At 41.7% G+C, this 12732-nt stretch overlaps 1 protein-coding gene across 1 annotated transcript; it reads left to right on the top strand.

Annotated features, from left to right (window-relative positions):
* Positions 1–4219: 4219 nt before the first annotated feature.
* Positions 4220–5259, top strand: LOC112606943 (olfactory receptor 4D6). Its single transcript, XM_025357921.1, has one exon. It carries the CDS (start codon positions 4235–4237, stop codon positions 5177–5179), a length of 945 nt encoding a protein of 314 aa, XP_025213706.1. The 5' UTR covers positions 4220–4234; the 3' UTR covers positions 5180–5259.
* Positions 5260–12732: the final 7473 nt, after the last annotated feature.

The following is a 12732-nucleotide window of genomic DNA, read 5'->3' as shown; positions in this document are numbered from 1 at the left end:
CATACTATCTATCTTAAGTCCTGAACCCCAAACTGCTGTGCTCTCCTGGCTGGTGTCTCATTCCATTTTAGCCATCATGACTGATGCTTATTCTTCACTTGCCTGACTCCCACATACCTATGAAAACCTGTCTCTACCTTGGTCACCGATGTATTTCCCATCACATTCCACAGGGGATCAGGGAGACCTTGCAGCAACAACAAAGAACTACATACAGTAAAACAATAGAATGTACGTAAGGAACTGTTAAGAGGCTACATGTGAAAAATGATAGAGTAGGAAATTAAGTCACACATATGTTTTTGAATGTATGAAAGCCAAAACAAAAATACATAGTCAGGGCCTGGCGCGGTGGCTCACGCCTGTAATCCCAGCACTTTGGGAGGCTGAAGTGGGTAGATCACCTGAGTTCAGGAGTTCCAGACCAGCCTAGCCAACATTGCAAAACCCCATCTCTACTAAAAATACAGAAATTAGCCGGGCATGGTGGCTCCTGCCTGCAATCCCAGCTACTCGGGAGGATGAAGTAGGCGAATGGCTTGAACTGGGAGGCGGAGGTTGCAGTCAGCCAAGATTGCACCACTGCACTCCAGCCTGGGCAACAGAGAAAGACTCTGTGTTAAAACACACACACACACACACACACACACAAAAATACACAGTCAGTTACACAATTCTTATTGCCTCAGAAAAGAATGCACACTGGCCGGGCGCGGTGGCTCAAGCCTGTAATCCCAGCACTTTGGGAGGCCGAGGCGGGTGGATCACAAGGTCAGGAGATCGAGACTATCCTGGCTAACATGGTGAAACCCCATCTCTACTAAAAATACAAAAAACTAGCCGGGCGCGGTAGCGGGCGCCTGTAGTCCCAGCTACTTGGGAGGCTGAGGCGGGAGAATGGCGTGAACCCGGGGGGCGGAGCTTGCAGTGAGCCGAGATCGCGCCACTGCACTCCAGCCTGGGAGCACAGCGAGACTCCGTCTCAAAAAAAAAAAAAAAAAAAAAAGAAAATAATGCACACTGATGTCCCACAGGAGCTCTGCCTTGCACTTTCGTCTAGGATAAATGTCTTCTTTGGAGTCTCCTGTGAAGAACTAAATAGATCCTGCCCTGAGTACAATCCAAAGATGGATGCTCTTCCTTGTAGACACTCTAATAAAAGGCAATGGCATAATTCCAAATACATTGTGCCAGTTAGTATGTTACTGGAGGCTAGCATATTAAAGTAAGATTTCTTTTGGGCTGTATACCTTAAATATGTGCAATTTTTAAAAGATTGTAAAAAGTTTTTTAATTAAAAATAAATAAACAAAAATAAAAGCGGCAACTCACTTCCACAGGAATGAAATTATTCTAATGGTGGAAACATCAGGGATCTAACAAGATAACAAGATTTTTGTTTAAGAGGACTTCTGTATGTTCTTTTTTTTTTTTTTTTTTTTTTTTTTTTTTTTGAGACGGAGTCTTGCTCTGTTGCCCAGGCTGGAGTGCAGTGGCGCAATCTCGGCTCACTGCAAGCTCCGCCTCCCAGGTTCACGCCATTCTCCTGCCTCAGCCTCCCGAGTAGCTGGGACTACAGGCGCCCGCCGCTGCGCCCGGCTAATTTTTTCTATTTTTAGTAGAGACGGGGTTTCACCATGGTCTCGATCTCCTGACCTTGTGATCCACCCGCCTCGGCCTCCCAAAGTGCGGGGATTACAGGCGTGAGCCACCGCGCCCGGCCGACTTCTGTATGTTCTAACCCCACAAACTAAACTATAAAATACACTCAACTGTAAGAGAACTGAAATAAGAAAAATTAAGACCTATGTTGCTTATGGAACACTTTCTTTTGCTTTTATTTCAGGGAAAGTGCTCTATCCTTTGTTCATCTGGTATACTGTCTTCTTTCTTATCCTATATTTTTTCAGACATAATTATGTTTTTTCAAATGCCAATTGCCTACTTTTTATTGTTGAATTAGATTTTGGTCATCTCAATTTTTTTTTTTTTTTTTTTTTTTTTTTTTTTTTTTTGAGGCAAAGTCTCGCTCTGTCGCCCAGGTTGGAGTGCAGTGGTGCAATCTTGGCTCACTGCACGCTTTGCCTCCTGGGTTCACGCCATTCTCCTGCCTCAGCCTCCCGAGTAGCTGGGACTACAGGCGCCCACCACCATGCCTGGCTAATTTTTTGTATTTTTAGTACAGACGGGGTTTCACTGTGTTAGGATGGTCTCAATCTCCTGACCTCGTGATCCGCCCACCTCAGCCTCCCCAAGTGCTGGGATTACAGGCGTGAGCCAGTGTGCCCGGCTCCTTAAATTTTTAAAAATTATCTAGAATATGAGTCCTTGGGACATACAAATATTCTCTTGTTTCACAGGCCTGCTGTATCAAATGGTTTGGGGGCGGGGTTATTGTTTTGTAGAGACAGGAACTTGCTCTGTCACCAGGGCTGGAGTATAATGGCACAATCATAGCACACTGCAGCCTTGAATTCCTGGGCTCAAGCGATCCCCCTACTTCAGCCTCCTGAGTAGCTCAGGTGCACACCACCATGCCTGGCTAATTTATTTTTTTTAATTTGTTGTTGTTGATAAGATGGGGTCTCACTATTGCCCCGGCTGGTCTCAAACTCCTGATCTCAAGCAATCTGCCCGCCTCGACCTCCCAAAGTGCTGGGATTACAGGCATTAGCCACGGCACCTGGTTCATACAGATATTCTTACTAAAAGAAGTTTGTCCTCACATGACTGAATTTCTGATTTGGGGAAAAGCAGTATTAATATAGTAAATTGCTATTATATAGCAATAGTAGAATATCCCTAGAATCTGAGTCAATAAACCTGGTTACAACTCTCTATCTTTCACCAATTCAAACTCTGATTCTGAAAAAAAATAAATGTCCTTCTCTAGTCACTCCTGAAGTAAGAAGCATTAGACTAATTTATCTCTGAAGTCCTGTGATGCTCTAATGATCAGTTTCTCTGTGATACTAAAACATGCCCTTAACAATGATTGTAGCTCTATACTCTACCAAGAGCCCTGTCTGTCAATAGCAAGGTCCAGGCTTCCCAGAGTGCCAAAGAGGAGTAATTATGAGGGCCTGACTCTTCTCTTTTTATAAGGGATGAGATGAGGAATAGGTAGACAGGCTACTTAATAAACACTCTAAGCCTTACATACACACTAGAATTCTCGTAAGCCAAAGTAAGCCCCAGACTCTCTGATTTCTCAGAGTGGTACTGAAAAACCTCTGGAGACTGTTATGTTAAAGAAAAATTATTCACCAGACAATTATTAAAGACAGGAAGATAGATTTCATTTAAAACTCTTGCAATAGAAGAAAAAGATTGAACTCAACTTAAAATATAGCAAAGACAAGTGAAGATTTATAAGCAATGAGCAGAGTGAGGGAGGTCAGTGGATTGGAAATTACTAAGAAGTGATATCAAAGGTAGGGTGGTTCTTGCTAAACTAGCATAAAAGAATTCTTGCTAAAGACTGGCCAAGGACTTAGACACAAGGACTTAGATATCGAGGGTGAGGGATGAGGTTAAAAATAATAAATACATAAAAGGGTAACGGGTGAGGAATTTGATTAGATTTCAAGGGTGGGAAATTCTCATTAAACTGACTTGGCAAGATTCCTGTTAAAACTGGGCTCAGCAAAGACAGACACAGAAGGTCAAGATTGAGTCATAGTCAAGAAAAGGGCTCAGAGGAGCCTAAGCAACATTTGGTCAAGGAGGGAATCTCTCAAGTCAGGAGAATGATTTGGATTTGAATCCTCAATTTACAATTCACTAATTTTGCAACTATGCAGATGTGAGTAAGTCATTAACTGCTCTAAAGCTTCAGTTTCCCCATATATAAAATGTAGATAATCGTTCTAAAAACTCTTCAGAAACTTCATGAGAATCGAAATCAAGATGAGCTATTGCAGGTGAAAGCCCTTGGTAAAGCATAGGCGAATGGCCACAGTCCATCCATCTCTCTCTGGTCAGAGTGAGGATACAGACATATGATGGTTTTTCCCTGTCAACCCAGGATATTTACAATAAGAAAGAAGAACCATATGAAAGAAGAATTTCCAGACCACAAAGGGAAGGCTGGCCCAGTTTTTCTGTGTAGTCATGATGACCTCGATGCTTGAGAGCAGTATGTGATCAATGATTTTGCCACCTCATGTCACCATAATCCAAGTTCTAATATATCTTCGCCCAGGGTAGGACGTGGAAGACAGTCATCCCCGTCATGGACCAGATCAACCACACTAATGTAAAGGAGTTTTTCTTCCTGGAACTTACTCATTCCCGAGAGCTGGAGTTTTTCTTGTTTGTGGTCTTCTTTGCTGTGTATGTAGCAACCGTCCTGGGAAATGCACTCATTGTGGTCACTGTCACCTGTGAGTCCCGCCTGCACACTCCTATGTACTTTCTCCTGCGGAACAAATCAGTCCTGGACATCATTTTTTCATCTATCACCGTCCCCAAGTTCCTGGTGGATCTTTTATCAGAGAGGAAAACCATCTCCTACAATGGCTGCATGGCACAGATCTTTTTCTTCCACTTTGCTGGTGGGGCAGATATATTTTTCCTCTCTGTGATGGCCTATGACAGATACCTTGCAATTGCCAAGCCCCTGCACTATGTGAACATGATGAGGAAAGAGGTGTGGGTGGCCTTGGTGGTGGCATCTTGGGTGGGTGGTGGTTTGCATTCAATCGTCCAGGTATTTCTGATGCTTCCACTCCCCTTCTGTGGCCCCAACACGCTGGATGCCTTCTACTGTGATGTGCCCCAGGTGGTAAAACTGGCCTGCACTGACACCTTTGTTTTGGAGCTTCTCATGATCTCTAACAATGGACTGGTGACCCTGCTCTCATTCCTGCTGCTCCTGGGCTCCTACACTGTCATTCTGGTGATGCTGAGATCCCACTCTGGGAAGGGGCGGAACAAGGCCCTCTCCACGTGCACTTCCCACATCCTGGTGGTGACTCTTCACTTCGTGCCTTGCGTTTACATCTACTGCCGGCCCTTCATGACGCTGCCCATGGACACAACCATATCCATTAATAACACGGTCATTACCCCCATGCTGAACCCCTTAATCTATTCCCTGAGTAATCAAGAGATGAAGTCAGCCATGCAGAGGCTGCAGAGGAGACTTGGGCCTTCCGAGAGCAGAAAATGGGGGTGAGCAGTCAGATGGAGAGTGGAAGTCCATCTGATCTAGTTTTCTCAAAATGCTAGCCTAAGAGTAACAGGTAGCTAGCTCTTCTTCCACCACTTCATTGTGTATCTTCATAGCCACTCGATTCTATTAGCGAGAGTATACAAACAAAAAGAAGAAATGAGATTAAACAATGTGAGCTATTGAGTTTGTGGACTCAGGAGAAGAAGGCAGTATAAGGTTGAAAGCAATACCCTAAATGCTTTTTGGTGTTATCTGTGACTCATACCAACACTTATCTCACTTTTAGCACCCGTAATATGGAAATATCATTACTTGCTCACAACGTTGTCAAAAGAATGAAATGTGATCAATGCAGTGACGATGATAGTTGTGAAGGTTAGTACTGCTCCTGGCATTAATCAGGTATTCAATCAACTTTCCCTATTACCTATCCCTCTCTTCCTAAATGTGCATATATGCAGAATATAGACACATTTATTTCATATATGCTTTCTGTGGTGACTCTGCTATATCCAGTCAATTATTAAAATCACTTGATTTTATATTTTAAGTACAGAATTTTAAGTATATTTCACCAATTAGTGAAAATGGGAAGAATATTTTAAATTGTAAGTCAAATATGTACATGGACAAATTTATACATGGACCAAGTATTTCCTGTTCTCAGGTCTAGTCTACTGATTTACTAACTGAAATTAAAAAGATGCTTGTACAGTTTGGGTACATATATGCACAGAGACAATTTCTTTATGTTAACCTGAACTTCCTTTTCTTCTTTATACACTCTTTACATTTCACCCTCGGGGCTTTTGTGATTGGAATAAAACCATAGTTTTTGTTTATGTATGGGTAGACAATTCAAGACAAATCATGGTGGTTCAAGAAAACAAAACCTGTCTAATAAATACATTTTATGCCTTCATGGCCCTTGGCCCACTTTTTGTTCCAGGAGAGAAAAGAAACACATTGTATTCAGGGTCATTTGGGAATAGCCACTGGGTCTGTGTTAGAATCCATCTCTCTCTCAAGGGAAGGATTCCAAGACAGTAGATATGTAAAGACAATGAATCCTCCTTCTTCCTCTATACTCATCTCAAATCCACCCTTCGGCCTTCAACAGTCATTCAAAAATTATCCAAGAGAAGTAAGGAAGCTCAAGAAATTGCAACACATTGAAAAAAGTTTTGCAAGGTACCGAACTGTTATAATGCATTAATATTTGGCCACGAAGATCCTAGTAGTTGACATACATCTGTGATCCTCACGAAGATCCTAGTAGTTGACATACATCTGTGATCCTCCCTGAGTCCTACAAGACCGAGATAATGAGCCAAGACCCTGCATCAGCTCACCGTGCAGCCCCAAGGGCCTAGAGTCACAGCTACTCATGGCAGGAGGATCATTTGAACCCAGGAGTTGGAGACCAGCTTGGACAACACAGCAGGACCTTGTTTCCACACACACACAAAAAAATTATTAGCCCCCTCAGGGAGCTTTATTAGCTGTTTTTCCTAATTGCTCCTTTATGAGGAAATTCAATACCAAAAATATACTGTATATATTTATGTGTACTGAAGCCTTTTGAAGGGCCATACCTCACTGTAATAAGTAAGTTTTGTTGCTTCCCTGAAAATGAATTGTCTCTTTGGACATGTCAGGCTCTCATTGAGTATGAATGATTATATGACATTAAATGTTTCCAGAGACCAATATTTCCCCAAAACTCAGAGAATCACAGAAGAGGTAGATTCATGTCCATGCGTTCTGGGGCCTTGAAAGAATTTGGAAAGCAGAGAAATGTGGGCATCCTTGTGTGTGTCTGTGTGTGTGTGTGTGTGTGCATATGTGTGGATTTGCTTGCAGTAATAACTTGGAAACTGTTTAATAACTCCCTCTGGAACTCTGACACTACCAGAAGGATGCCCATTCTATTTCCACACTCACATCCAATAAAATTTCCTTTGCTAATTCTCATATTAGGCCTGAGCCTGAGACATTAGTGCACATAGCAAGGACATTTTGAGCCAAGGAGAAGAGCCAACAATGATGTAACTCTCTTAGTCGGCTCTTTCCAACATGAAGGCTGAAGAGAAGACATTGAAATCTGGTATGATTTATTTTCAGAAGGACTTTACCTTCAAGCGCTATATTTCCCCATGATTGTATATGCTGAGGCCCAGCTACCCAGTCTCAGATGGTGTAAATTCATAGTTGGACACTGAAGGATTTAGGTAAGAATATTGAACTGTCAGAGTGTGAGATATTATCGATTATGCATGAATATGATGAGCATGAAAAACACGTCAAGTGTATAAGATATGGCAAAAATAGTTGAAAACTTTAGCAACAGGAAACCAAAAAAAATGGATGTTAAATATTGGGAAATAAGTAATATCTTCATAAAAAGGATCCACAGCAATGGGGTCAGCATAACAAAAGAGAAGGCAGTTTGTATTTGATGGAAAGAATAGACCAGGCGGTGGCTCACATCTGTGATCCTTTGGGAACCTGAGATGAGCAGATTGCCTGAATTCAGTTGAGTGTTCAAGACCAGCCTGGCCAACATAGTGAAATCCCATCTCTACTAAAAACACAAAAAATTAGCCAAGCGTGGTGGTGCACCCCTGTAGTCCCAGCTACTCAGGAGGCTGAGGCATGAGAATTGCTTGAACCCGGGAGCCTGAGGTTGCAAAGAGCAGAGATCACACCACTGAACTCCAGCCTGGGCAGCAGAATGAGACTCTGTCTCCAAAAATAAATAAGTAAAATAAAATGAAATAAGAAAAAGAAAGGAGCAGATTTTGTTTCAGTTTAGGGTTTGCCCATGAGGATCATGAAGCTCTTTCTATAAAATAGGTGCTTACTTACAAAGACATGACCTTAACCTCAAATTCCCTTAACAACTGTGAAGGTTTCAGAGTCAGCTCCATATGCATACTTTGCCCATGGCTCACTGGGTGTCGTTTCTCTTTGATTCAGAGACAGCCTTATTCCCAAAACCATTCACCCAGTGCTGAAGCCTTGGTTCCACTCAGTCAATTCACACATGTTCACTGAAACAAAACTAAGCAAGCTGATTCAAAGAGAAGCTGTCCTTTCACAGAATAGCATTTTACATTTCGCAAATGTCTTCATAAATGACCTTTCATGATAGGCAGGATTCAGTTTTAGCTATTGCAAGAACAGAAGTCCAAACACAACATGTTCTCACTCAAAGGTGGGAATTGAACAATGAGAACACTTGGACGCAGGAAGGGGAACATGACACACCGGGGCCTGTCATGGGGTGGGGGGATGGGGGAGGGATAGCATTAGGAGATATACCTAATGTAAATGATGAGCTAATGGGTGCAGCACACCAACATGGCACATGTATACATATGTAACAAACCTGCATGTTGTGCACGTGTACCCTAGAACTTAAAGTATAATAAAAAATAAATTAATTAATTTTAAAAAAGATTCGGTTTTAGGAGAAACAGAAAGGAACCAAGTTAACTAAATGCCTACTACTGAATGATGGGTATTTTACAAACACTACTTCATTTACTCCTTATGCTACCTAACAAAGTGTTATGCTTCCCAGTTTCCAGAGGAGTAAACTAAAGAAAACTAAAAGACTTGCCAAGGTAACAAAGTAGGAAGAGACAGAATTCCAGCCCCGGCGTGCCCTACTCCAAAGCTCTTAACATTATCCCACACTGCATTGTCATAGACCGCTGCGGCATTTCACCACTGAGGATCTGAGGCACAAGAGGCAAAGCGGTTTTCTCAAACTCACAGAACCTTTTCATAGCCTGGATCAGAACATGAATCTCTACCTAGCATCCCTGAAACCAAGTCAAAGATATGAGCAACATAGGCTGGGCACAGTGGCTCACATCTGTAATCCCAGCACTTTGGGAGGCCAAGGTGGGAGGATCACCTGAAGTCAGGAGTTTGAGACCAGCCTGGCCAACATGGTGAAACCCCATCTCTACTAAAAATACAAAAATTAGCCGGGCGTGGTGGCGTGCACCCGTAACCTTGGGTACTCGGGAGGATGAGGCAGGAGAATTGCTTGAACCCGGGAGGCAGAGGTTGCAGTGAGCTGAGATCACGCCATTGCCCTCCAGCCTGGGTGACAAGAGTGAAACTCTATCTCAAAAAAAAAAAAAAAAATGAGCAAGGTAGCTTATTAGCCTGTGTTTGTCAAGATCCTTCTCACTCACTCAGACTCAAAGGCCAAGGACATATAAGTCACGATGTGCATTTATCAACTAGATTTATTCATTAAAACAAAAAATATTAATAAGCATCTAACACGTGCCCCACACTAGGTGAGGCTTTAACAACATTAGGATAAATAAAACATTGAGCAGACAGGATGAACTTGAGACTTAATAGGAAAATTATACTGAATTATGGAGAGACGGACATATAAGAAATTAGATGCTATAAACCATGATAGGTGTCAGGGCAGAGAATGGCGGAGACACAAAGGAGGGACCTGGGTGAGGGGAGTTAGGAACATGTGCTCAAAAGAGTATACCATGAACCTGAATGTTGAAAGACCAGCATTGGTCAAGGCAGATAGTTGGGATATTCTGAGAATGGGAAGGACATGGTAGGCAGAGGGAGCAACAGGAACGTAGACCCAAAAGCACAGGCAAACAACAATTTGCATAATATTTGAGCCACTGAAACCAGAATCAAAGGAAACAAGGCACCAGATAATATCCAAGACGAAGAAAAGTCTTGGATGTAAAAAAAAAAAAAAAGGAGTTTGGGGGCTTTTTTGGTGCTTTTCTTGTTTTGTTTTGTTTTGTTTTTTTGAGACAGAGTCTCACTCTGTCACCCAGGCTGCAGTGCTGTGGTGTGATCCCAACTCACTGCAACCTCCACCTCCCTGGTTCAAGCAATTCTCCTGCCTCAGCCTCCTGAGTAGCTGGGATTGTAGGTGCGCACCGCCATGCCCAGCAAATTTTTGTATTTTTAGTAGAGACTGGGTTTCACCAAGTTGACCAGGCTGGTCTCGAACTCCTGACCTCAAGTGATCTGCCCACCTAGGCCACTACGCCTGATCCAAAAAAAAGGAGTTTAAACTTTATTTTTCAGGCAATAGGGCACCATTTAAAAAATTAAACAAAGAAATAACATGGTCTCATTTAGGATATAAAGACATTTCTGGAAACAACAAAGAGAATGAGGTAAGAGGAATGTAGAACAAAGAAAAGGAGACCAGTTAGGGAATTCCCGCAATAATCTAACAATAGATGAGAGGCTTTAACTGAGGATGGAGAAGAGAGAACAAGAGAAGTAAAGAAAGTGGAATCCTAAGAGAGTTAACTTTGCACAATGTCCTGGTGCCTTTCCAAGTGGGTAGCTCAGTATATGTCATTGGGATGAAATGCCGTCCCCATTAGTACATGCTGTGGTGTTCACTGTGCCCACGTGGAAGAAATAGACTCAGGAAACAAAGGGTCACATTCTCTGGAGCATGTGAGAGGCAACGTGTGTTTTGGGTTTGTTTATCCACACGATTTTTTAAGGTTATCACCCTTCCAAAGCTTGTTTTTCCACAGCCAGAGCACGATGCCTCCCAGCTGTGCACTGAACTGAGGACCTTCCATCTGTAATATGGTGCCAGATGACTCACGCAGATGCTTACACTGAGTATGGCTATTTTCCCCTGAGTTAACTTTTGTCATGCTGCCACCATCATAAATTTTATAAATTATTGAAATTATGGTGTTAGACTCCAGAAAAATATATATATATATTGAAGTGTCGTGAATAGAAAATGTGTTGGGCTGAAACTCAAAAACTGACTTCACCACTACCTTGCTGTGTGGTCTCCTACATGTCACTTGAGCCTAACAGGAAATTTATTTTTCTTTAATTGATCCAAAAGCAACAAAAGGTTACTGGTTCTTTGAAAAGATAAATAAAATTGACAGACCATTAGCAAGATTAACCAGGAAAAGAAGAGAGAAAATCCAGATAACCTCACTAAGAAACGAAACAGGAGATATTACAACTGACACGACCAAAATACGAAAGATCATTCAAGGCTACTATGAACACCTTTATGCACATAAACTAGAAAACCTAGAAGAGAGGGGTAAATTCCTGGAAAAATACAACCCCCTAGCTTAAATCAGGAAGAATTAGATACCCTGAACAGACCAATACCAGTAACAAGCAGCAAGATTGAAATGGTAATTTTTAAATTACCAACAAAAAAAGTCCAGGACCAGACAGATTCACAACTTAATTCTACGAGGCATTCAAAGAAGAATTGGTACCAATCCTTTTGACAGTATTCCACAAGATAGACAAAGAAGGAACCCTCCCTACCTCATTCTATGAAGCCAGCATCACCCTAATACCAAAACCAGGAAAGGACACAACCAAAAAAGAAAACTACAGACTGATATCCTTGATGAATATAGATACTAAAATCCCTAACAAAATACTAGCTAACCGAATCCAACAACATATCAAAAAGATAATCCACCATGATCAAGTGGATTTCATACCAGGGATGCAGGGATGGTTTAACATACACAGTTCAATAAATGTGATGCACCACATAAACAGAATTAAAAACAAAAACCACATGATCATCTCAACAGATACAGAAAAAAACATTTCACAAAATCCAGCATCCCTTTCTGATTAAAACTCTCAGCAAAGTCAGCATATGAGGGACATACCTTAATGTAATAATAGCGATCTATGACCAAACCACAGCCAACATAATACTGAACGGGGAAAAGTTGAAAACATTCCCTCTGAGAACTGGAACAAGACAAGGATGCCCACTCTCACCACTCCTCTTCAACATAGTACTGGAAGTCCCAGCCAGAGCAATCAGACAAGAGAAAGAAATAAAGGGCATCTGAATCAGTAAAGAGGAAGTCAAACTTCCACTGTTTGCTGACAATATGATCTTTTACCTTGAAAACCCTAAAGACTCCTCCAGAAACTCCTAGAACTGATAAAAGAAACAGCAAAGTTTACAGATATAAGATTAATGTACACAAATCAGTAGCTCTTCTATACAATAGCAATGACCAAGCAGAGAATCAAATCAAGAACTCAACCCCTTTTACAATAGCTACAAAAAAAATAAAATTCTTGGGAATATACTTAGCCAAGGAGTTGAAAGTCCTCTACAGGCAAAACTACAAAACACTGCTGAAAGAAATCATAGATGACACAAACAATTGGAAACACATCCCATGCTGATGGATGGGTAGAATCAACATAGTGAAAATGACCATATTGCCCAAAGCAATCTACGAATCAAATGCAATCCCCATCAAAATACCACCATCATTCTTCACAAAATTAGGAAAAAATTCTAAAATTCATATGGAATCTAAAAAGAGCCCGCATACCCAAAGCCAGACGAAGCAAAAAGAACAAAATCTGGAGGCATCACACTACCTGATTTCAAACTATACTATAAGGCCATAGTCACCAAAACAGTGTGGTACTGGTATAAAAATAAGCACATAGACCAGTGGAACAGAGTGGAGAACCCAGAAATAAACCCAAATACAGTTGAA

The sequence above is a fragment of the Theropithecus gelada genome, chromosome 14 (assembly GCF_003255815.1).
Source record: "Theropithecus gelada isolate Dixy chromosome 14, Tgel_1.0, whole genome shotgun sequence".
Lineage (NCBI taxonomy): Eukaryota > Metazoa > Chordata > Mammalia > Primates > Cercopithecidae > Theropithecus > Theropithecus gelada.
This window is presented reverse-complemented; position numbering and strand designations above follow the sequence as displayed.

Bases quoted from the DNA above. Each gene is read 5' to 3' on its own strand.
- LOC112606943 (XM_025357921.1), top strand. From the start codon at position 4,235: ATGGACCAGATCAACCACACTAATGTAAAGGAGTTTTTCTTCCTGGAA.